Source organism: Pogoniulus pusillus, chromosome 1 (assembly GCF_015220805.1).
Source record: "Pogoniulus pusillus isolate bPogPus1 chromosome 1, bPogPus1.pri, whole genome shotgun sequence".
Classification (NCBI taxonomy): domain Eukaryota; kingdom Metazoa; phylum Chordata; class Aves; order Piciformes; family Lybiidae; genus Pogoniulus; species Pogoniulus pusillus.
Genome location: NC_087264.1, coordinates 20455908 through 20479549, shown reverse-complemented (window position 1 = coordinate 20479549; position 23642 = coordinate 20455908). Strand labels below are relative to the sequence as shown.

At 52.6% G+C, this 23642-nt stretch overlaps 1 protein-coding gene across 5 annotated transcripts in view; it reads left to right on the top strand.

Annotated features, from left to right (window-relative positions):
• The window catches only part of TRIM9 (tripartite motif containing 9), a 90154-nt gene extending 68102 nt beyond the window's left edge, over positions 1 to 22052 (top strand). Inside the window, exons 6-13 of one of the 5 annotated variants that reach the window (XM_064143230.1) lie at positions 2248 to 2393; positions 3525 to 3663; positions 7923 to 8111; positions 12333 to 12374; positions 14104 to 14127; positions 16568 to 16871; positions 18135 to 18297; positions 19302 to 22052. In XM_064143230.1, the coding sequence (XP_063999300.1) occupies positions 2248 to 2393; positions 3525 to 3663; positions 7923 to 8111; positions 12333 to 12374; positions 14104 to 14127; positions 16568 to 16871; positions 18135 to 18297; positions 19302 to 19364 (1070 nt within the window). In that variant the 3' untranslated portion in view covers positions 19365 to 22052. Of the gene's footprint in view, positions 1 to 2235; positions 2394 to 3524; positions 3664 to 7922; positions 8112 to 12332; positions 12375 to 14103; positions 14128 to 16567; positions 16872 to 18134; positions 18298 to 19301 lie in introns of all 5 variants that reach the window. The other 4 variants (XM_064143224.1, XM_064143239.1, XM_064143258.1 and 1 more) reach the window with 4 other exon arrangements.
• The last annotated feature ends 1590 nt before the right edge of the window (positions 22053 to 23642 follow it).

Sequence of the window (23642 nt, the reverse complement as noted above, 5' to 3'; positions counted from 1 at the left end):
CTTCTTTTCTCCAGGATGAACAACTCCAACTCGTACAGCCTGGCCTCACAGCAGAGGGCTTCCAGCCCTCCCATCACTGCTGTGGCCTCCTCTGACCCTGCTCCAAGAGGTCCATATCTTGGCTGTGCTGAGGACTCCAGAACTGGCCCCTGCACTGCAGGTGGGGTCTCAGCAGAAGAGAGCAGAGAGGCAGAATCCACTCCCTCCACCTGCTGCCCACGCTGCTGGGGTTCAGCCCAGGACATGGCTGGGTCTGGGCTGTGAGCACACCATGCCAGTTCATTCTCAGGTCTTCACCCACCAGCACCTCCAAGTCATTCTTCTCAGGGCTGTTCTCAACCACCTCCTCCCCCAGCCTGTATCTGTACTTGGATTGCCCTGACCCATGTGCAGGACCTTGCACTTGTCCTTGTTAAACCTCAAGAAATTTGCATGGCCCCATCTCTCAAGTCTGGTCATGTCCTTCTGGATGCCATCCTGTCCTTCAGGCATGTTGGCCACACCACTCAGCTTTGCTGCCATCAGCAAACTTGCTGAGGGTGCCTCAATCGCCTTCTCCATGTCAAAAACAAAGACATTATGGCCATTCCTGTGTATTTTGCACCCCTGGGTCACCCATCTGCCCTTCTTTTTTGACTGGCAACCCTTTAGGAAGCTCCCTGCAGTGCCAGGAGAGCCAGGGCGATTTCTGCTCACTGGTAGTGATTTGGAACAGGGCCTCAGGAGCAGCACAAGGCGCTTCTCAAACCTCTGCTGGCACACTCTGTCGTGCTCTGTGCTGACCAGTGTCTGCCTCTGGCTGTCTAGCGTTGCCTCTCCAAACACAAAGAGCCACACCCCGTCACCAGAGGTGTTGCTCCCTCCCCGCTCCTCCTTTTTGTTTTAAACCTTCATTTCAGCTTTAATTCATTCTCCATTCCCTCCACTGACTCTCCCACACCCTTTACATCACCTTGCAGGAAGCAGAGAGCAAGCTGTGAGCCATTTTGCAACTTGGCAAGCCCCAAGAAACTGACAGAAGATGCAAACTGGTTGTGATATAGGGAAACTCTGGAGAGCACTGAACATGGCTGGAACCATCAGCTGGTGCAGATGAGCTGCCTGGAGGAAAGGTCACCAGCTGTGGGTCTGGCATGGCTCTTCGTCACACCTGGGCTGAGGAGCCATTTGCACACAGCAGCTTTCCTCAGTGGGCAGACACGGGAAGGCTGCTGCCCAACCCATAACACTAAGAAGCATCTTCAGGTGATGGCATGGCCCCACTGGTGTTTGCTGCATTGGGCATGGCTGCTGGGACCCCCCATTATTGCCCATTGTTAGCCAAGCCCTTAATTTCACAGGCTCACAGGATGGTAGGGCTTGGAAGGGACCCAAACAGATCATCGAGTCCAACTCTCCTGCCGGAGCAGGATCATACAATCTAGCTCAGGTCACACAGGAACACATCCAGACAGGCCTTGGAAGTCAACAGAGAAGGAGGCCCCACAACTTCTCAGCTTGCACCCAGCAGCCTGTGCTTTGGTGTTTGATGGAAAAGCAGAGCAGTGCTTGCTGCTGAGCTGCAGGGAGTCATAGAATTGTTGAGGTTGGAAAAGACCTCTGCAGAACATCTGTGGGAAGTTGTCCCAGGTTTGGAACTGTGAAGAGTTACAGAATTACAGCATGGTAGGGGTTGGAAGTGACTGCTGGAGATCATCCAGTCCAACCCCCTTGCTAAAGAAGGGGTACCCACAGCAGATTGCCCATGACCACAAAGTCCAGGTGGGTTTGGGATCTCTCCTGAGAAGGAGAATGCACAACCTCTCTGGGCAGGCTGCTGCAGGGCTCCAACACCCTCACAGCAAAGAATTTCTTCCTCCTGTTCAGATGAAAGCTCCTGGGTTCCAGTTTCTGCCTGTTGCCCTTTGTCCTGCCACTGAGTGCCACAGAAATTTGTCATGCTGCCAAATGTCACCAAAATGCTTTAGAAAACAGGAAGAAGAAGAAGAAAAACTCAGACAAGCTCCAAGGAAATCTCAGCTTCAGCAGGCTGTGGGGTGAAGGAATTTGGTGGAGCTTGTTTGAAGAACTTTCCTCTCTGCTGCCTCTCTTCCTCACCCCCACGACACCACAGTTATGTCCCCTGTGCCCTGCTGGCTCCGCTGCTCCAGCTGGAACGTGCCTGCCCTGGTCGCCCCCACACCATGCTCCTACTCTCTGCTGCCGGCAGCCAGGGTTACACTAATTTGTGTTTAGTTTCCTCCCCAGTGCCGGCCCCCCCGATCCTGCAGCTCGAGGAGTGTTGCACCCACAACAACAGTGCCACCTTGTCCTGGAAGCAGCCTCCCTTGTCTACAGTGCAAGTGGAAGGTTACATCTTGGAGCTCGATGATGGCAACGGCGGCCAGTTCAGGGTAGGTGATAGGAGCATGAAGTCAGTCCCAGCTGCTCTGCTCTCATCCATCCTTGTGCTCCAAGGAGTGTTTTCTAAGGGATTCAACTGAGAATTGATCCAGAGATTTACCAAGCAGCCAAGATACTCCACCAAGGCCAAAACTTCCTGCTTCTCTTCATGGAATTGCAGGATGGTTTGAGGTGGAAGGGACCTTTAAAAGTCATCTAGTCCAAGCCCCCTGCAGTCAGCAGGGACACATGCAGCTAGAGCAGGTTGCTCATAGACCCAGACAACCTGACCTGGAATGGTTCCAGGAATGGGGCATCTACCACCTCTCTGGGCAACCTGGGACAGGGTCTCACCACCCTCAGCATCAAAAATTTCTTCCTTCCCTCCAGTCTGAATTTGTCTTTTTTTAGTTCAAACCATCACCCTTTGTCCTGGCACAACAGAACCTATTAAAAAGTCTGTCCCCACCTTTCTGATCAGCCTCTTTAAGCACTGAAAGGCCAACAGAAGGTCTCCCTGGAGCCTTCTCTTCTCCAGGCTGAAAAACCCAAGCTCTCTCAGCCTGGCCTCACAGCAGAGGGCTTCCAGCCCTCCCATCATTGCTGTGGCCTCCTCTGCTTCTGCTCCAAGAGGTCCATATCTTGGCTGTGCTGAGGACTCCAGTACTGGCCCCAGCACTGCAGGTGGGGTCTCAGCAGAAGAGAGCAGAGAGGCAGATTCCCCTCCCCCCACCTGCTGCCCACACTGCTGGGGATCAGCCCAGGCCACAGCTGGCTCTGGGCTGCAATCACACAGCGCCAAATGGTGCTCAAACCAGCCTCACAACAGAGGGCTTCCAGACCTCCCATCATTGTTGTAGCCTTCTCTGCCCCTGCTCCAAGAGGTCCATATCTTGGCTGTGCTGAGAACTCCACAGCTGGCCCCAGCACTGCAGCTAGATTCTCACCAGAGTTGAGTGCAGATGCAGTCTTGTCAAGGATCAAGTCTTAGGGTCACTTTGCTGTACTTTAGCTCTGTCCACTGCTCCTGGGTAGCAGACCATGGCTGAACCCTGAGTATGATGACTTCTGGGAGCTGCTATGGGGAGCTGTTCTAGCCCTGGCACTCCATGCTCTGGTCACTAACAGTGCTTGCTTTGCAGGAGGTGTATGTGGGCAAGGAGACCATGTGCACGGTGGATGGGCTTCACTTCAACAGCACCTACAGCGCACGTGTCAAAGCCTTCAACAAATCAGGAGTCAGCCCCTACAGCAAGACCCTGGTCCTCCAGACATCTGAGGGTAAGGCACTGCCATAGCTCCAGCCCGACGCGCTCCGGCGCCGCTCACACCCCTCCAGCACACCCCAGCTTTAGCACTGCAAGCCAGGGAACTGCTCTGCTGGGTCCTCCACTAGCTCAGCAGTCACTGCAGGAAAGCCAGTGCTGACAGGAGGGGACAGGTTGTGTTGGCATTCCTCCTCACCCCTTTTCCTTTGCAGAAGGCGTTCCTGGGGGAAGTACAGAGAGAGGCATCCTGCAGAGAGGTGATTAAGATGCACCTGCAGCAGGGTGTTGTTTTACAGCAAGGAAAAGTCAGATGTCTTCACAGAATCACAGACTGCTGGGGGTTGGAAGGGACCTCTGGAGATCATCCACTCCAACCTTGCTGCTAAAGCAGGGGCACCCACAGCAGGTTGCCCGGGATCACAACATCCAGGTGCGTTTAGAATCTCTCCAGAGGAGAGCACAGCCTCTCTGGGCAGCCTGTTCCAGGGCTCCAGCACCCTCACACTGAAGAAGTTTCTCCTCTTGTTCAGATGGAATCTTCTGGGTTCCAGTTTGTGCCCATTGCTGTTGTTGGTCACTGCTGAGAAGAGTCTGGGCAACACTTTTTGTCTGCCACCATTTAGCTATTGTAGCTGAGCACTGATCAGATCCCCTCTCAGGCTGCTCTCCTCCAGGCTCAACAGCCCCAGGCCTCTCTGCCTTTCCTCCTTGCAGAGATGCTCCAGGCCCCTCAGCACCCTTGGAACCTCCACAGAAGTGTCTCCAGTAGTTCCTTGTCTCTCTTGAACTGGGGAGCTATCATTATTGGTAGAAAATTTGGCTCACATACTAGCCCAGAACTGGACCCAGTCGTCTAGATGAGGCCCCACTGGGACCTAGTTGAGGGGGAGAAGAGCCTCCCTTGATCTGCTGGCCATACTCATCTTAATAGAACGTAGGAGACCACTGGCCTTCCTGGCCACAAGGGCACATTGCTGGCTCACAGTGAACTTCTTGTCTGCTGGCAGTCCCAGGTCCTCCTCTTCACAGCTGCCTTCCAGCAGATCAGCCCCCTAGGCTGTACTGCTGCAGGGGTTATTCCTCCCCAGGAGCAGCATCTTTCATTAATCCCATTCTAGCCAAACCAACACCACCATTGCTCCTGAGACACCACAGGCTGTGCTTGGCTGCACAGGGATGGAGACAGCCCCTAGAAAAGCACATCAGAGAGCAGGGGGACCATGAAGCCATATGGGTGTCATTGCAGGCCCATGGTGTGTACAACCATCTGTGGTGCCATCATCTACATCATCCCCACACCAGCAGGAGCTCAGTTAAAGCCTTAAAATCCCTCTTGCAGGTTGGGGAGGACTCTCGCCCACTAACTTTAAGCACTTTTGTCACACCAGGCACTTAATGCAGCATGGAAAATCAGCTTGCTGCTGGCATGCAGGTGGAGAGTCTTAAGACCAGCTCTGAGAAATGAGATGGGAGATCAGAAGCAGCCGTGAAGGAAGGAATCAGCCCTCACTACCATGTCTGCTACCCCATAGCTTTTGCTGCCAGGCAAAAAATCCCTCCTTGGGAGTTGTCCACACTCAGTGGAATTCCTTTTCCCATCTCTCAGAATAGAATCCTTCTTTTCCAAGCTATGTGAAGACATTTTCTTGGCAGCATGACCCAGACCTTGCTAGTAGCTGACTCAAGAACAGCAGTATGTTCCTGAAGCTCCAGCTGCTCCCAGCAGACAAGTCTGAGGTCAGGAGGGAACACAACTCTTGGGGGTGCTGGTGGGACAGAAGGACTATAGAATCATACAATGTCTTGAGTTGGAAGGGGCCTTAAGGATCATTTAGTTCCAACTCCTCCACCTCGTACCCCACCATGGCCAGGGGCACCTCCACTGGATCAAGTTACTCAAAGCCTCAACCAGCCTGGTCTTAAAACAGTTTTAAGGATGAGGTGTTCCAGTGTCTCACCACCCTCATAGTGAAGAACCTCTTCCTAATGTCCAATCTAAATCCACCTTGCTACCTTGCTCTAGTTTAAAAGGGTGAGATCCTTGCCGCAGAGCATCTCTGGCAGCTTTAGGCAAGCAGAAAAATGGGTTTCTGCTGAAAATGCAGAGCATTTTCACTTGCAGCCTGCACTCATCTGCAGGAGATACCTGTTCCAAGTTAGAAACAGGCTTGGATACCTGTGCAGGACAGATTGGTGAGAAATGTAGGACACTTGGGACACAGGTAGAGTAAAGAGCAAATACATGGCAAACCCTTCTCATGCAAGAGGCAGGAAGCTCCAATCACAAACCACAAAGGCCCTGCCATGTCCATCTGAGAGCTGTGTGGGTGATTGAAAAGCTGGGCACCAGCCTCAAGGGAGCTGCAGTGTTTCTCTGGAGATCCAAGGATGGGACAACCCAGATCTAGCCTGCACCAAAGCCTGAAGGTCAGTGTTTCTCATCCACTTCACTGCCTGGCTTCAGCAGGACAGCTTTGGCTTCTTGTAGAATGGGTTAGGTAGGAAGAGACCTTAAAGGTCAGGTTCCAACGCTGTGCTATGAAGGTTCTCATCACATTTCTGTCTTCCAAAACCCATTTTAAACACACTTTCCCAACCCAAATCAGTTGGGCTTTAAGTCATCCCAGCCAGGAGTTGGCAGAAGATCCTATTCTAGCTCTGCTTTCCTCTCATAGGTGCATTCACTGCTGAGCCAGGGAGCTGTAAGAACATAAGATGCTAGTTAGGGAGAACCAGGAGCCCAGCTACTCTCAGTAGTGGTTCCTCCCACTTTTGGCATATGTTAGAAGACATGTCCCACTCTAACCCTGAGCCTAATTTATTGACCTGTTGTGCAGTGATTGATCTAACCCATGTCTGAACCCTCTGACAACCTTTGCTTCCACAGCCTCACGCAGCAGCACAGTGCGGAAGTCACAATCCACTGAGCAAAGAAGCTCTTCCTTTTGTCCATTTTAATGTGATTTGCACATCAATCCATACCCACAGCTGAGCCAGGAAGGTTGGGGATACAGTGTCCAGGAGTTTTTTCCAGTCTGAATGTGTGGAGAATGGTGGTTACTACATGGTCATGCTAACTTTCCCCTTGACAAAGCTAGGGAAGAAATCTGAGAAGGTGGTGACCATTTGTGGTAGTGGGGAAGAGACCGACCCAAGAAGTTGCCTCTGTGACATTTTGCTGTGAATCCCATGAGTTAAATTCTTACTGTAAGGCTCAGATGTGTTTTGACAGGTTCAAAGGGATACCAAGAACACAGCATCTCGAACAACCTTTGAGTAAGGTGGGTGCTTGGTGGTACTGAGGGCCCTGCAAAATGCCTTTCAGCCTTACCAACCAACTGGTTTCCAGGACACTAATTGTTGTGTGCAGAGAGGTGAAACCATACAATCACAGAATCATTAAGGTTGGAAAAGACCTCTAAGACCATCGAGTCCACCCATCAACCCAGCACCACCATGGCCACTAAACCATGTCCAGGAGTGCCACATCTACATGTTGTTGGAACACCTCCAGGGATGGTGACTCCACCACCTCCCTGGGCAGCCTGTTCCAATGCCTGACCACTCTTTTAGCAATGAATTCTTTCCTAGTATCAAATGTAAACTTCTCCTGGTGCAATTTGAGGCCATTTCCTCTCACCCTGTAACTAGTTGTTTCAGAGAAGAGACCAGCACCCACCTCACTGCAAGCTCCTTGCAGGGAGTTGTAGAGAGCTACCCATGGGAAAAGCCATTAAAGACTCTTGGGAAGTATGCATGGTACCTTATGAATTTGTTCAGGTACATCACTGTGAATGCAGGGTGCAGGATGCAGGATGCAGGACTGGCTTTGACTGTGTCATAGAATCATAGAGTGGGTTGGAAGGCACCTTAAAGATCATCAACTTCCAACCTCTCTGTCCACGGGTAAGGACACCTACCACTCGCCCACATTGCTGAAGGCCTCATCCAACCTGGTCTTGAATGCTTTCAGGGAGGGAGGGCAAATCATGACAGGGAGTGTCATGATGATGCAGGAGTCTTCTGGAGGATGGAAATAAGTTCATTGCTGACAGTGTCAGAGACAAGGCTTTCCTGAAGGGTCTGGCTGGTCTGCACAGCAGTGGACATCGTTGCTCCACGCCCTGTCCACAGGCTGGCTGCAGCAGAGCGGGGTCCATGCCTGCTGAGGCACCCACACTGCGGTCCCACGGTCTGCTCTGGGGCGATGGAGTGACGCCAGCCAGCAGACCTGGGGTTCTGATCTCTAGTTTGCATTGATCTTACGTTTAGACACGCAGTCAGAAGAACAGACCCTCCCTTTTCCAGTGCCTTTGGAAAGATCGCAGCTTCGTAGAATGAGTCCTTTCTCCTCCACCCTTAATCTACAACCCAGCTTCCCGGGGAGATCCTACTTTGAGCTAAGATCTTCGGCCCACCAGCTGAGCTTGCATTCTTCTTTACAGTCCCTCAATTCAGCCGGTGAGCTGAGTGCCTCTGGCATTTCCTCTTGGTTCTGTGCTTCTGGGCATCTCCAAAGTATTTGTTTGTTTTGTTGCCTTGTGTTTTGTTTTACCCATGACATGCAGATGGCAGAGGGAAGCTCCTTTCTGTTTTGTCTAGTGGCCTGCTCCTGCCTTGGAGGCCATTTCAGTGGCGTAGGTCTCGTGGTGTTTTCATCTGTACATACCAGCATGGGCAGTTTTAGGCGTGGGGTGATGGAGCAGCAGAGGAACTCCTTAGGTGGGTGCTGTTCTTAGCAGAGCCATAGAAACAAGACTGCTTGTTTCTGATTTGTGTTGATCGTGTGGCTAGGAACAGTCAGAAGAACAGACCAGATCCTCCTGGGAGAAAGTCCTGAGGCCATCTCAATGGTTTGCTTTCCCTGTACAACCAGAACATGTTCTGTGAAATTAATTTGCCTGATTAACTCTAGACCCCTCTTAAGGATGAAGCAAGTTGAGATGCAAGCAAGGTCTAGCTCAGACCAGCTTATGCAGTCACAGATACGTAGAATCATGAAATCGTCTACTCATAAATTCATAGAATGGTTTGGGTTGGAAGGGACCTTGAAAATCATCTAGTTCCAACCTGATTAACTCTACACCCCTTTTAAAGAAGAAACAAGTTGAGATGCAAGCAAGGTCTAGTTCAGACCAGCTCATGGGCACCTTACAGTTATAGATACATAGAATCATGGAATCATCTACTCATAGATTCATAGAATGGTTGGGTTGGAAAGGACCTTGAAGATCATCTAGTTTCAAACCCCCTGGCACTGGCAGGGACATCTTCCACTAGTCCAGATTGCTCAAGGGCCCAATCATAGAATCACAGAACCATAGAATGGTAGGGGTTGGAAGGGACCTCAGAGATCATCGAGTCCAACCCCAACTGCCAAAGGAGGATCAGCTAGGGAAGGTCACACAAAGTCTGGCTTGACAAGACCATGAAGTTGTAGGCTTTGGTCTGCTCAGCTTTAAGCACTGGGCTCAGCTTTTGCAAAGCTAAATGTGATGGTATCAAAGTCTTGTTTTCTGCAGAGCAGAGGAAACCACTGCCCTGATACCTGCCTTCTCCAGCAGCACCCATAAGCACTTTGCTTGGTCCTCACAGGCTGTGGTGGGAGGTAGGCAGTGCAGGCAGGATGAGCAGCCAGCCAAGGAGCCACAGGCAAATTTGCATCTCTCAGAGCTGTTTTCTAACCACTCTTTGCACATTTTCTGTTGCTAAAGATCCTGGGCCCTGATTCTTCCACCACTCTGGATTTACACCACTCCAATGGAGTCGTTCACAGCTTCCTCTGGTGTAAGCTCAGGAAGAATGGGGGCCCCCGATTGTTTGATTTCCATCCCATAACCTGGAATGAGGAATGCTGCAGCATGATCCAGAATAACCAAGGAGCCCCCCAACTTTCTTTTCTTTGTGCTTTCTCTGTTTTGTTTGGTTTGTTTCTTTCTCATCGTACCTGCTGTGCGCTGGTGGCTGCAACCCTGTCTCTGTGACCGACCTTTCTTACTTTTGTGTCCACCCGACCCAGAGCTGCTGCCGTGGCTGTGAGCGACGCCAGTGTGTGCAGTATGGACCTTCTGCAGCCATGCTCCTGGGTGGTGCTGGTGGTTTTGGTGGGGCAGGGTGAAACAGGGTCCTGAAGGTGCTGATGTGTTCTGTGTTGTTTGGTGCTCGGGGGGGGGATTTGTATCACAGCCATGGGCAGGGACCTTCCAAACCACTTTGTGAGTAAGGACAAGGGGCAAGATTCATTAAAAGAGCCTCAGGAGGTGCCACTTGGTACTTGTCATGGAGCACAACTCCAGCCAGATGCTTTCCCACCTGCACACACATCTTCAGGGTGTAAAAGCCAGATTCCTTGTCAGAGGAGAGGTGAAAACCAGTCATGGAGATGGACAGGGGGCTTCACAGAATCACAGCAACATCCAGGCTGGCAAAGCCCCTCAGCATCACTGAGTCCAACCTAGAACCCTACTCTACAAGACTCACCTTAAACCATAGCCCTAAGCACCACAGCCAAACCACCCTTAAGCACATCCAGGCTGGGTGACTCCACCATCTCCCTGGGCAGCTCACTCCGGTCCCTGACCACTCTCTCCATGAAAAACTTTTTCCTAATGCCCAGTCTAAACCTCCCTAGCCTCAGCTCGAGGCCATTCCCCCTTGTTCTGTCTCCAGTTGCTTGTGAGAAGAGACCAACAGCAGCCTTTCCTCAGTGTCCCTTCACAGGCTCACAGGATGTTAGAGGTTGGAAGGGACCTCCAGAGATCATTGAGTCCACCTCCCCTGCCAGAGCAGGGGCTCACAATCTATCTCGGGTTGCAGAGGAACACATCCAGACAGGGCTGGAAAGTCTCCAGAGAAGGAGACTCCACAGCCTCTCTGAGCAGTCTGTTCCAGTGCTCTGTGTCCCTTCAGGTAGTTGTAGACAGCAATGAAGTCCCCCCTCAGCCTTTTCTTTTTCAAACTAACCAGCTCCAGCTCCGTCAATCACTCCTCACAAAATGTATTCTCTAGGTCCTAAGATCCAGCACCCATCATGAGCTCCCTCCCATGCAATGCCAGCGTGGAGCTTCATGTTCTCTCCTACTGGCAAGGACAAGTTCCTAGATGAGCACAAGCACCTGAGTCAGTCCACAGCTGCAGTCCAGCTTCCAGGAGCTGTTTGCAATCACCACAGACAGGGATTTCCCTAAAATCCAGCACCTATCATAAGCTCCCTCCCATGCATTGTCCTGATGCATCCCAACATATTTTGGGTGCTAGTGGGTGTCTGAGGCCAGGTATCTCCCTCCAGGGTCCTCCTCTGCTGCTCCACTCTTGCCCCTTTTCACACATGGCAAGGGAAGCAGCCTAGAAGAGCTTGGAGATCCTGCTCACTGGACACACCAGTGGCTGCTCTTATTTCATCAGTCCACATCCTCCAATCTAGAGCATATTTACCAAGCAGCCAAGATGCTCCACCAAGGCTAAAATTCCTTGCTTTTCTTTATGAAATCATGGAATGGTTTGGGTTGTATCTCTGACGGTCATCAAGGCCAACACCCCTGTCATAGCAGGATCACCTAAAGCAGATCGTACAGGAACAGTCCAGATGTGCCTCCAGAGTCTCCATAGACTGAGACTTCAGCACCTCTCTGAGCACTTTGTTCCAGTGCTCTGCCACCTTCAAAGCAAAGTTCCTTCTCCTGTTTAGGTGGAACTTCCTGTGCTTGAGTTTATGCCCATTACCTCTTGTCCTGTCACTGCTGCTCTCAAAGGCTCACAGGCTCACAGGATGTCAGGGGTTGGGAGGGACCCAAGGAGATCATTAAGTCCAACCCTCCTGCCAGAGCAGGACAATACTGTCTAACACAGCTCACAGAGGAACATATCTGGACAGGCCTTGAAAGTCTCCAGAGAAGGAGACTCCACAGCCTCTCTGAGCAGCCTGTGCCAGTGCTCTGGGACCCTTACAGGAAAGAAGTTCCCCCTTGTGTTGAGGCAGAACCTCTTTTGCTGCAACTTACACACATTGCTCCTTGTCCTATCCCAGGGAGCAGTGAGCAGAGCCTGTCCCCCCACTCCTGACCCCCAGCCCTCAGATATTTATAAACATTGGATAAATCCCCTCTCAGTCTTCTCTTCTCCAGACTAAAAAGTCCCAAGTCTCTCAGCCTCTCTTCATCAGGCAGTGCTCCAGTCCCCTCATCATCCTCACAGCCCTCTGCTGGACCCTCTCCAGCAGATCCCTGTCCCTCTTCAACTGGGGAGCCCAAAACTGAAGGCAGTACTCAAGATGAGGTCTCAGCAGGGCAGAGTAGAGGGGGAGGAGAACCTCCCTTGATCTGCTGGACACACTCTTCCTAATACAGCCCAGGATCTCCTTGGCCTTCTTGGCCACAAAGGCACATTGCTGTGCCATGGGTAACTTGTTAGCCACCAGCACCCCCAGGTCCCTCCCCACAGGGCTGCTTGCCTGTGGTGGAATCTGACAATGACAAAGCAGACACTCCACACTTCCCAGAGGTGAGGCTCACCACAACAGCCTACACTCCAGCTCATGTTTCAACCCCCATCCTCTGTGCTCTTTGGCTTTTAATGAATCAGGCCTCCTGTGGCTGGTTAGATGTGTAGCCAGTGGTGTTCTTCCGGTGGTTGGTGGTCGATGTTTCTTGGCTGTGGTGTGTGAAATGTAGTATCTCTTTGTAGGATGCAATTTTGAGACACAAGGAACGCCTTACTCCCAACTAGGCAAGTATTTTTATCACAATTACTTGGTACCTACTCTTTTGTTGTTCATCTTCTTTTCTTCTCCTTTTGTTTTACTCTCTAACTTCTCCTTGATGACTGTGTGGCATTTCTTGCTCCTGCCCTGCTCATAGGGTGCTAAGAGAGCAGTGGGCAGTGTTGGAGGAGGAGTGGGGATTGTCGTGTTGATGTTACAGCATTTTCAGTTTTGATCCTGAAGGGTTGGAAAGAGAAGCCTGAAGTCAGGACTCTGGAAGTGGTTCTGTCATTAAGACCTGGCCAAAGAATCCTGGAATCAGAGAATGGTTTGCATTTGAAGGGACCTTTTGAAATCACAGAGTCATAGAATGGGTTGAGTTGGAAGTGACCTTAAAGACTATCTAGCTCCAACATCCTTCCATGAACAGGGGCACCTCCCACTAGACCAGGTTGCTCAAGGCCCTGTCCAATCTGGTCTTAAACAATTCCAGGGAAGAGATGTCCACAACTTCTCTGGGCAACTCATTCTAGAGTCTCACTTCCCCTCATAGTAAAGAACTTCTTCCTAATGTCCAATCTAAATCTACTCTGCTCCAGTTTAAAACCATTGCCCCTTGTCCTCTACCACAGGCCCTTTAAGGCCCTTTAAGATCACCTAGTCCAACCACCCTGCAGTCAGCTGGGACATCTGCAACCAAAGCTGGTTGCTCACAGCCCCAAACAACCTGACTTAGAATGGCTCCAGAGACGGGGCATCTACCATCTCTCTGAGCCAGCGTCTCACCAGCCTCAGCACCAAAACTTTTCATCCTTCTCTCCAGTTTAAACCATCTCCCCTTGTCCTGCCACAACAGGCTCTGCACAAGTCTGTCCCCAGCTTTCTGGTCAGCCCCTTTAAGCACTGAAAGGCCACCAGAAAGTCTCCCTGGAGTCTTCCCTTCTTCAGGCTGAACAACCCCCTGCTCTAAGCAACACATATCCCAGTTCATTAAGGAGGTGCTTAGCCTCTCTAAAGCTAATTCATTGAATCATGGAACTGGTTTGGTTAGAAAAGACCTTTAAGATCATCAAGTCCAACCATTAACCCAGCACTGCCAAGTCTACCACTAAACCCTGTCCTGCAGCGCCACACCTAGAACTGCCAAGTTCAGGAGCCTTGTGCCCAGTCTAGCAGGATCCCACCTCCAGTCTAGCAGGATCCCACCTCCAGTCTAGCGGGATCCCACCTCCAGTCTAGCAGGATCCCACCTCCAGTCTAGCGGGATCCCGCCTTCAGTCTAGCAGGATCCCGCCTCCAGTCTAGCAGTATCCCACCTCCAGTCTAGCGGGATCCCACCTCCAGTCTAGCAGGATCCCACCTCCAGTCTAGCAGGATCCCGCCTTCAGTCTAGCAGGATCCCACCTCCAGTCTAGCAGGATCCCGCCTTCAGTCTAGCAGGATCCCGCCTCCAGTCTAGCAGGATCCCACCTCCAGTCTAGCGGGATCCCACCTCCAGTCTAGCGGGATCCCACCTCCAGTCTAGTGGGATCCCACCTCAGGCAGGTGGCCATAATGCTGGCCAACCTGCTCCTGCTTGCAGGCCAACCTGCTCCTGCTCGCAGGCCAACCCCATCCTCACACCAGCTCTCCCCACCCTAACACAAAGTGGTTGCTGGAGAGGCAGACAAGCAGAAATGGTTTCTCTTTCCTTTCTCTGCCCAACCTGACCTGCTGTTTTCTCTCCTGCATGCCTTTCCCTGGGAATGACCACAGTTGACATTAAAAAAATGGTGGCAGGTATGGACCCCAGCCGCCATCAGGTTGCGACCGCGGGACGCCTGCGTGCATGCGAGCTGTCCTGCCAACCAGCCCAGTGAACCCCTCCAGAAAGCTCACCAGAGGCTCTTCTTTCTCAAGCCACGTTGACTCCTGCAGGCCTGAGCGTGGTCTGTGGATCTGTCAGTTCACTGGAGGAAAAACAAAGAACCAAGCAGCTGGGGAGCTGGGCTGGTGGCCTGTGAAACCTCATCCCTCTGTCTTGTGGAGGCCGTGACGCTGTCTGTCAGGCTTGCAGTGGCCATCTTGTGCGTTTAAACCAGGAGATGTACCAAGTTCTGAAGGGTTTGGGGCATTTTCCAGCTTTCCCATGAGCTAGCTCTTGTCTTATGTGTGGCTGGTTGCTCCACAGGGAGGTTTCTTGGTGTGATGTAACATCTCTGTTCAGTGTAGACCTTTGTCTGTGCTTTTGGTTCCTCGAACACGCCGAATTTATCTGCTAATCCCCAGGTCCCCTCCCACACCAAGCCTGACCCTGCAAGGTGTTGCTTGCATGAGTGACCCTTAGTCATAAAAGTAAGTTGGGTTAGCTAGAGCCTGGAGACCTGGCCAGAATCCAACATCTCCTTCTGCTAGAGCCAGGAGATGGTGAGGGTCCTGTGGGCTTATGGGTTGAGACAAACAGAGGGCAAGAGGTGACGGAGACAGACAGGCACCTAAGAGCAGCAAGAATCATAGAGTGGCTTTGGCTGGAAGAGACTTTGAGATCATGGAGTCCAACCATTCACCCAGCACTGCCAAGTCCACCACTGAACCATGTCCCTCAGCACCACATCTACACAGCTTCGAAATCCTTCCAGGGATGGGGACCCCACCACTGTCCTGGGGAGCCTGTTCCAGGGCTTCACAATGTTGTAGCAGGGGAGTTTTATGCTGGACATTATCATAGAATCATAGAATGATTCTAGATTCTAGAATCAAACCTCCCCTGGTACAACATTTCCTCTTGTCTTATTGTTTGTTACTTAGAAGATAACCTCCACCTGGCTCCAGCCTCCTTTCAGGGAGCTGTAGAGAGCCAGAAGGTCTCCTCTGAGCCTTCTCTTTAACAGGCTGAACAACTTTAGTTCCCTCAGCTGCTCTTCTAAAGGCTCATGCTCTAGATCCTTCACCAGCTCCATTGTCTTTCTTCAGACATTCTCCAGCACCTCAGATGGTGCCAGGGCAATGGAGTTGTAGAAAACCAGAACCAAACTGACCCAGAGCACAAAAGCAACTTCCCACTAAACACAGTGAAGCAAAACTCCAAGTTCCAGATGTAAAACCTCAGCCAAACTGGCAGGCTGAAGCTGCACGAGCTCAAAGCATCCCTCTATGAGGGAAGGTTCCACCACACCGTGGTCCATCCCTCTATGAGGGAAGGTTCCATCACACCATGACCCACCCCTCCACAAAGGAAGGTTCCACCACACCATGATCCATCCCTCTATGAGGGAAGGTTCCATCACACTATGACCCAACCCTCCACCAAGGAAGGTTCCACCACACCATGATCCATCCCTCTATGAGGGAAGGTTCCATCACACCATGATCCACCCCTCCATGAGGGAAGGTTCCATCACACCATGATCCATCCCTCTATGAGGGAAGGTTCCATCACACCATGACCCACCCCTCCATGAGGGAAGGTTCCACCACACCGTGATCCATCCCTCTATGAGGGAAGGTTCCATCACACCATGACCCACCCCTCCATGAGGGAAGGTTCCACCACACCGTGATCCATCCCTCTATGAAGGAAGGTTCCATCACACCATGACCCACCCCTCCACCAAGGAAGGTTCCACCACACCATGGTCCATCCCTCTATGAGGGAAGGTTCCATCACACCATGACCCACCCCTCCACCAAGGAAGGTTCCACCACACCATGGTCCATCCCTCTATGAGGGAAGGTTCCATCACACCATGACCCACCCCTCCACCAAGGAAGGTTCCACCACACCATGGTCCATCCCTCTATGAGGGAAGGTTCCATCACACCATGACCCACCCCTCCACCAAGGAAGGTTCCACCACACCATGGTCCATCCCTCTATGAGGGAAGGTTCCATCACACCATGACCCACCCCTCCACCAAGGAAGGTTCCACCACACCATGGTCCATCCCTCTATGAGGGAAGGTTCCATCACACCATGACCCACCCCTCCACCAAGGAAGGTTCCACCACACCATGGCCCAACCCTTCATGATGGAAGGTGCCCTCCACAGGCAGGCTCATCAGCTGTGCAGGAAGCCAAGCTGCAGGCCAGCAGCCCAAGCAGGCCGCCGTGCCCTCACCCTCGGTGTGCCCCCGTGGTCCTGCATGCAGCATGTGCCGCTCCATGTCTCCTCCCCGCGGCCGGGCGCCCCGCAGCCCAGCTGCCCGCCAGGCTAACCGCCTGTTGTCTGTGTGTTCCAGTGGCTTGGTTTTCTTTCGATCCTGCCTCTGCCCACGCCGACATCATCTTTTCTAATGACAACCTGACTGTCACCTGCAACAGCTACGATGACAGGGTCGTGCTGGGGAAAACAGGCTTTTCCAAGGGGCTCCATTACTGGGAGCTCTCCATCGATCGCTACGACAACCACCCGGACCCGGCCTTCGGCGTGGCGCGCATCGATGTCCTGAAGGACGCCATGCTGGGCAAGGATGACAAAGCCTGGGCCATGTATGTGGACAATAACCGCAGCTGGTTCATGCACAACAACTCACACACCAACAGGTACGTGGTCTGGAATGGGGTCATCCTCCCAGAGGAAGAGCCTGTGGCTTTTTCAGTGGCACCCACAGGCCCCCGTGGGTGCTTGATTCTTATCTTCTCCTCCTCTTGCCCCCAGTGAAAGGCAGTTCCTGCCTCCCTGGTTCTACCTTGCCCCAATATTCACACCCTGCGTCCTGTGACTCTCAATGCACAGAATTGACCAGGTTGGAAAAGACCTCTAAGTTCATCAAGCCTAACTTCTGAAACTTGTGGTAGCTTGAGGAGAAGCTGGTGTCAACTTCCTGCAGTGTCAAAAGTTGTTCCCTGATGGGTCAAGTGGGTTTTGAAGGTAGCCCTGCAGCTTTGCATATCATAGAATCATAGAAACAACCAGGTTGGAAGAGACCTCCAAGACCATCCAGGCCAACCTAGCACCCAGCCCTGTCCAATCAACCAGACCATGGCACTAAGTGCCTCATCCAGGCTTTGCTTAAACACCTCCAGAGATGGCAACTCCACCACCTCCCTGGGCAGCCCATTCCAATGCCAATCACTCTCTCTGACAACAACTTCCTCCTAACATCCAGCCTAGACCTCCCCTGGCACAATTTGAGACTGTGTCCCCTTGTTCTGTTGCTGGGTGCCTGGCAGAAGAGACCAACCCCACCTGGCTACAGCCTCCCTTCAGGTAGTTGTAGACAGCAATGAGCTCTGCCCTGAGCCTCCTCTTCTGCAGGATGCACACCCCCAGCTCCTTCAGCCTCTCCTCACAGGGCTGTGCTCCAGGCCCCCTCACCAGCTCTGTCATCCTTCTATGGACACATTCCAGTATCTCAGCATCTCTCTTGAACTGGACACAGCACTCAAGGTGTAGCCTGACCAGCGTTGAGTACAGGGGCAGAATAACCTCTCTTGTCCTGCTGGCCACACTGTTCCTGAGCCAGGCCACAATGCCATTGGCTCTCCTGCCCACCTGGGCACACTGCTGCCTCATCTTCAGCTACTCTCTACCAGCACCCCCAGCTCCCTCTCTGCCTGGCTGCTCCAGGAATGTTGCTCCTGGGCACATTGTGGCAAGCAGAGAACACCTCTGAAGGAGTGTCGAGCAGGAGGTTATGCAGGGGCCTGTGAGCATGGCTAGAGAGGGTGCAGGTCATGGTCTAGCACCTGGGCAAGCTAGGAGGTTCGTCACTATCAATCTGCAAGGTCCATGGCGTGAGTTCTGAGCTAGCAATACAAAGGACATTAAAGTCACAGAGATCACCAATCTTCTCACCCCTGCAGGACCGAGGGTGGGATAACAAAAGGTGCCACCGTGGGAGTGCTGCTGGATTTGACCAGAAGGACTTTAACATTCTCCATCAACGAGGACCAGCAGGGGCCTGTTGCCTTTGAGAACCTGGAGGGCCTCTTCTTCCCTGCAGTCAGCCTGAACAGGAACGTGCAGGTATGTGCTTTGACCATGCTCTCTGGAGCACCACACCACCATACTCGATGGCTGAGCTTGCCAGCAAACTCCCCTCAGTGCTGCTGCCACCGCAGTGTGTGTTGATGTTCAGCAGCATGGGGACTTTGTGGAGAGGAGACTGCTCTTGTGCAACAGGGGCAGCTTGGAAAGAGCTAAACTACACCCTAAACCCCTTGTGAGCCTCTAAAACCAGGATAGACCTTCCTGCTGCCTCTGGCTCCCTGCTCCAGGTTTCTCCATCAGGGCTGCTGAAGCACCAGAGGTCTCCAGCCCTCACTTCTTGATGGGTTTGAAAACTCCATTTCCTGATGCTAGCCCATGAGCCTCAACTTGTCCTGGGCTTATCCCCGGCAGTGTGGACAGCAGGTCCACTCTGCTGAGACCTCACCTGCAGTGCTGGGGGACAGCTCTGGAGTCTTCAGCACAGGAGAGACATGGACCTGTTGGAGCAGAGCCAGAGGAGGCCACAGTAATGATGGAACATCTGGAAGCCCTCTGCTGTGAGGCCAGGCTGAGAGAGTTGGGGTTGTTCAGCTTGGAGAAGAGAAGGCTCCAGGGACACTTTCTAGCAGCCTCCTGGTAACTGAAAGAGAGATAGAGAAGGACTTTTTACAAAAGCATGGGGTGACAGGACAAGGCTTAATGGCCTCAAACTGGGAGCAGCTTGATTGAGATGGGACATGAGGAAGAAATTCTATCCCGTGAGGGTGGTGGAGCACTGGAACAGGTTGCCTAGATGAGTTGGGGAGGCTCCATGCCTGGAATTGTTCAAAGCCAGGTTGGATGGAGCTCTTCTGGCAGCCTGGTCTAGTGAAGGTGACTGCCCATTGCAGAGGGCTAGGAACTAGATGATCCCTAAGGTCCCTTCCAACAGAAGCCATTTTAGGATTCGCTGCTGCTGCTGCTGCTGCTGCTGCTGTGCCAGCTGCCATGCCATGGATTGTCCCACACACAGAGACTGAGCCCTGTGTGTCTGCTTGCAGGTGACACTGCACACCGGCCTGCCGGTCCCCGAGTTCTACACTTCGCGCTCGGCCATGCCATGAGGCTGCTCCCGGAGCCGGCTGCCTCTTCTCGGGCTGAGAGGAGCCAGCCTGTTCCCTGCTGTGGGACCAGACCAGCCGCCGAGCCACCGGCTGCCTGCTCAGCCACCAGCCAGAGATGGAGAGGCAAAGCAGGAAGGAAGAACCTGGCTTTTGGCCGTCTCTTGATCTATCTCCACCCTCCTGCGCTGTCCTGTGTGTGTGTGCTTCGCTGTTTAGCTCTTTTTGGCTGATGAAGTACCTAGGTAGCCTGAGATGTTCCTCTGTGTCTGCTTTTAGGTTTGGTTTTATTGATTTAAGGTGGGGTTTTGAGGGGTGGGAAGGGGTAGGGGGGGAAATTTTGTCTTGGTGGGGCTGGCTGGAGGGACCCCCACCAGGGGAAAGCTTTCACCCAACCCAGCCTCGCTACTTTGCAGGATCTCCCTGAAGGTGTTCAAGGCCAGGCTGGATGAGGCCTTGAGTAACCTGCTCTAGTGGAAGGTGTCCCTGCCTGTGGCAGGGGCTTAGAACTAGATGATCTTTAAGGTCTCTTCCAACCCAAACCATCCTTTGAATCTCTGAGTCTTTCTTTCCCCGCCATGGCCTTTCTGGCAGAGCACCCTTGGTTACGTGTAGAGGTGGGTCCTGGATTACCACTCAGTCTCACATCCTTCCCAAAACACTCAGCTCTGTCCCTTGTCCCCCTCAAGGTGTTTCTATGGGGCACATCGGTGGAGTCTGGAGGTGGCCACCCTGTCTTTTGGGTGCTGCAGGTGCTGCTGAGCCCTCACCTTGCTCCGGTGCTGAGTACCCACACAGTGCCCACCCCAGTCTGGCCACAGCCTGGCACCAGCAGGCGTGCCACAGCCATAGGCCGAGAGCCGTCGGGCGGGCGGCGCCTCGGAGAGTAGCTTTTATTTTTGTAGAGTTGCCGTACAAAGCCAAGCCTTAACCACTGCCAGCAGCCTCTCCGGTGCCCGAGAGGCCAGCCTGCAGCCAGGGGCTGGCAGGAAGGCAGGGTGGGCACGGGGATGGGGATGGGGAGGAGGAAGAGCTGGTCACAGCCCTGCCGTGCACTCAGGATGAGAATGGGAGTGGGGGTGAAGGTGAGAATGGAGATGAGAATGGGGATGGAGGTGAGAGTGAGGATGAGGTGGGAATGGAAAAGGAGGTGGGAGTGGGGAAGAAGAGGAGACAGTCACAGCCCTGCCATACACTCAGGATGAGGATGGGGATGGGGTTGGAGATGGGGATGGGGTTGGAAGTGAGGATGAGGATGGGGATGGATGGAGGTGAGAATGAAAATGGAAATGAGGATGAGATAGGGGTTGGAGGTGAGAATGAGGATAGGGATGGGATGGGATGGGATGGGGTGGGATGGGATGGGGATGAGGAGGAAGAAGAGCTGATCACAGCCCTGCCACACGCTCAGGATGGGAACAAGGAAGAAGATAAGGATGGGAATGGAGATGAGGTGGAGGAAGAGGTGGACATAGCCTTTCCACACACTCAGGATAAGGATGGGAATCAGGTTAGAGATGAGGATAATAATGGGGGATTAGGATAGGAATGAGGAGGATGAGGATAAGGATAAGGATAAGGATAAGGATGGGGATGGGGATGGGGATAAAGGTGTGCATGAGAATGAGGAAGAAGAGCTGGCCATAGCCCAGCCATGCAGTCAGGATAAGAATGGGGATGGGTAGGGGGATGGAGTTGAGAATGGAGATGAGGATGGGGATTGGTGTGAAGATGAGGATGGATGTGATGATGAGGATGGGCATGGAGAGGACAAAGGGCTGCAGGCCACAGCCCTGCCATAAGCTCAAGATGAGGATGTGGGATGGGTTTTGAGATGAGGGTGAGGATGAGAATGGGGATGGGGGGATGGGGATGAGAGTGGGGACTGGGATGGGGATGGGGATGGGAAGGAAGAAGAGCTGGCCACAGCCCTGCCATGCACTCAGGAATCCGTGCCAGCTGCCCTGTCTGCTGCTGGCAGCAGTTCCCCCTCAGCCTCCATTCCCTAGCCCAGCCATCCCGGTAATCCAGAGGCAGGAGAAGAGGAGTGGGAGGCGATGGGCACCATGCATGGTGCCAGCCCCCATTCCCACACCCAGGGGTGCCTGCATGCGCATGTCCCCACGCTTCACTTTGCGGTCCCTCGCCGTTCCCCCTGCACAGCTGGCAAGGCTGGGGGTAGGCAGTGGCAGCAGCACAGCTGGGTGGGTGCCAAAGGCACCCAGCTTGGCCAGAGAGCTGCAGTTCATCTATCTGGGATGCTACAGGTCCAGCAGAAGGACAAGTGTACATAGACCATTCCCTTCCAGCGTGCCCTCCTCTAGGACACTCCCCTTTGGCCCCTTGTTGCTCTTAGTATTAAGTTTACCTAATTTATTGGATGGGTGCTATCTTGTCGACTTCCACCAAGGACTTTCTTCTCCCAGCTGCAGGAGAGCCACGTTGCGGGACAATGCTGAGCAGCTCCTCGGTGAATCCTTGAGGAGCCCCCATGGCTGGCCCACCTGGGGCTCCTCTTTCAGCTGTTACTCCCCTTCCCTCAAATTTAGGATGTTCATGGTGCTTATTAGATTCCCAGTGATTGTAAGACGTCGTCCCCCCAGCCCGTACCGCGATGGTAGCTGCCTACAGCCGCTGTACTGAAGAGAAGTGTCATGTTTGCTGTTCTAATAAAGGACTTTTATGAGAGAAGAGCAGAGCTTCCTGAAACATCTCTTGTGCCAACACAGCCTTCATTGCCCATCTCAGCCCCCCCATCCTCTAGTGCATGTCACCACACTGTCTCCATCAAGAGACAGCAGCAGAAAATCATAGAATCATTAAGGTTGGAAAAGACCTCTCAGGTCATTGAGTCCAACCATGAACCCAACACTGCCATGCCAAATAAAGCCTAGAATCCTAGAATCACCTGGTTGGAAAAGATCTTAAGATCCCTGAGTCTAACCATAACCTAACATTGCCCTATATGCCCAAGTTAGAGTGCACATCCCTAAGCTTCTCATTTAAACACCTCCAGGGATGGTGACTCCACCACCTCCCTGGGCAGCCTGTTCCAATGCCTGACCATTCTTGCAGGAAAGAAACTGATCCTGATGTCCACACTAAACCTCTCCTGGTGCAATTTGAGTCTGTTTCCTCTTATACTATAACTGTTACCAGGGGGAAGAGACCAAGCTCTACTTTGGTCCAGTCTCCTCTCAGGGAATTGTAGTGATCCAGAAGGTCTCCCCTCAGTCCCCTTTTCTCCAAGCTGAACAACCCCAGTTTCCTCAGCCAATCCTCACAAGGCTTGTGCCACAGACCCTTCACCAGCTTCATTGCCCTTCTCTAGACCCACCAAAATGTCCTACTTGTGAAGGGCCCAAAAATGAACCCAGTATTTGAGGTGCGGCCTCATCATAGGGACAATCCTTACCTTGGTCCTCCTGTCCACACACTAATCCTGATACAAGCCATGTCCTGGTGTGCCAAGGAGCCTTTCTTCCAGACACAAATAGGGGCAAGCACTCAGGGATGAGTGGGGTTGGGGTTGTTTCCAAAGGAAAGACAAGGACAGTACTCCTGGGGACCTGAGAAGCACTTGATCTGAAAGGCCTTTTTGAACCTAAGTGATTCTGAGGGCTCACTGATGGTATATTAGTGCCAGAGTGCATCAAGAGAAGTTTTCAGTGTGAAGTCTCTGAGCTCATCATGGGCTCATATCCAGGACTAAAGATAAAACCCACTAATGCATTGCATTAAGGGCATTTCTGGCCCAGAACAATGCTCGTCCTGTCCAGGACAGCAAGGACACAAGAAATTGCAGTGTCCCTGCAGCACCTACAACCCAGCAGTGAGGAGGGAAAAACCCAAGGCCAGAGAATACCCAGAGCCAGGGGACATCCTGCTGGGCAGGAGTGGGTCCCAAAAGTGAGAGCAGAGCTACTCACCAGCTCTGACTTCCAATAGAGCAGCACTGGAGGTCTTCCCAGGATGCCCAAACCCACCCAGGTCTCTGTTCCGTGCTTGGCAGCTCTTGGAGCAAATTGCATGGCACTGTTTATGTGGCTATGTTGGAGAGCAGGTCCTGCATATTAAATATCTGCTCTAGGCACAGAGTCCTGCTTTGTCCAGCATCTACCAGCAAAAGAACCATGCCTGGGGGTCTCTAGAGAGACCTTACAGCAGCCTTGCAGTACCTAAAGGGGGCTACAGAAGAGCTGGAGAGAGGCTTCTTACAAAGGCATAGAGTGACAGGACAAGAGTTAATAGAATCATAGAATCAATCAGGTTGGAAGAGAC